Source organism: Acanthisitta chloris, unplaced genomic scaffold (assembly GCF_000695815.1).
Source record: "Acanthisitta chloris isolate BGI_N310 unplaced genomic scaffold, ASM69581v1 scaffold3090, whole genome shotgun sequence".
Taxonomy (NCBI): Eukaryota; Metazoa; Chordata; class Aves; order Passeriformes; family Acanthisittidae; genus Acanthisitta; species Acanthisitta chloris.
The window spans coordinates 1-1,042 of NW_008653162.1; the positions used below are offsets into that span (position 1 = coordinate 1).

General features: G+C 48.7%; 1 protein-coding gene across 1 annotated transcript in view; it reads left to right on the forward strand.

Annotated features, from left to right (window-relative positions):
- Positions 1-5: 5 nt before the first annotated feature.
- AQP11 (aquaporin 11) overlaps positions 6-1,042 on the forward strand; it is a gene marked incomplete at its 5' end in the record, with an annotated part of 12,747 nt that continues 11,710 nt past the window's right edge. The window contains one exon of the mRNA XM_009079621.1: positions 6-513. Coding sequence (XP_009077869.1) covers positions 6-513 — 508 coding nt within the window. The remainder of the gene's footprint in view (positions 514-1,042) is intronic.

Sequence of the window (1,042 nt, forward strand, 5' to 3'; positions counted from 1 at the left end):
GCCGCCGGCTGCGCCTGCACCCGCGCCTCTTCGCCTTCCTCCTGGAGATGTTCAGCACCTTCCAGATCTGCGCCTGCACGAACGAGCTCAGCCTGCTCGGCAACGTGGAGCCGAAGCCGCACACGGCGCTCACCCTCACCTACGGCTTCACCGTCCTGCACGGCTTGACTCTGCCCGGCAGCACCTGCAACCCCTGCGGGACCCTGCAGCCCATGTGGGGCGGGGGAGTGTCGCTCCAGACCGGGGCACTCAAGATCGCCGCTCAGTTCGTGGCCGCAGTGCTCGCCAGGGCGTTTATGCACTTTATCTGGAGTCTGGAGATGGCAGAGCCACATTTCGGAGCCCTCTCGCAGGGCTGCAGCAGCCCGATGCAGACTGCAGAGGTGCAGGCGTTCTGCATAGAACTGCTCTTTTCTGTCGTTTTCCAGCTGGCCGTACTTCGAGCAGAGAGTGTTAATCCCAAATACAGAGTCCATTTGACTGCTCTTCTCATCACCATGCTCGTGTACGCAGGTAAGTATTTTCTTTTCCTCCGTTCCTGCAATAATATTGAAATGGAAGGGTTGGTGGGTTTGGTTGTGTTATTTATTTATTTACTTATTTTCCTAAAAGTGTTAAGGTTAATTATTTTTCTTAGATTACAAAAAAAATTCGTCAAGGAAAGTGCATTGTCCTACACATACAGAGTTCATTTGGAGTTTGTATAAACTTTGCCTGGTTGCATTCCAGGCAGGTGTGGGGTTAAGAATGAAATGAGTTATCAGCTTCAAATTATGCCAAATCTACAAGAAAATATGGTTAAGTGTTAAAATATCTCAGCGAAGGATTGTTTTATAATCCAGCTGTTTATGCAGCGTGAGAGGTTTCGTACTCTGTGCTCTGATTTCTAAGTGGCATTGCGAGAGCACCACTATCTGCATCAGGGGAAAGTGCTGATTGTGCAACAGCAAGGTACAGACTGGTAATATGCAAGTTCTGCATTTAAATAATGCATCATTCATATCTATGCTGTTTATTTAACTACTTCCTGAAATCAGAAGCA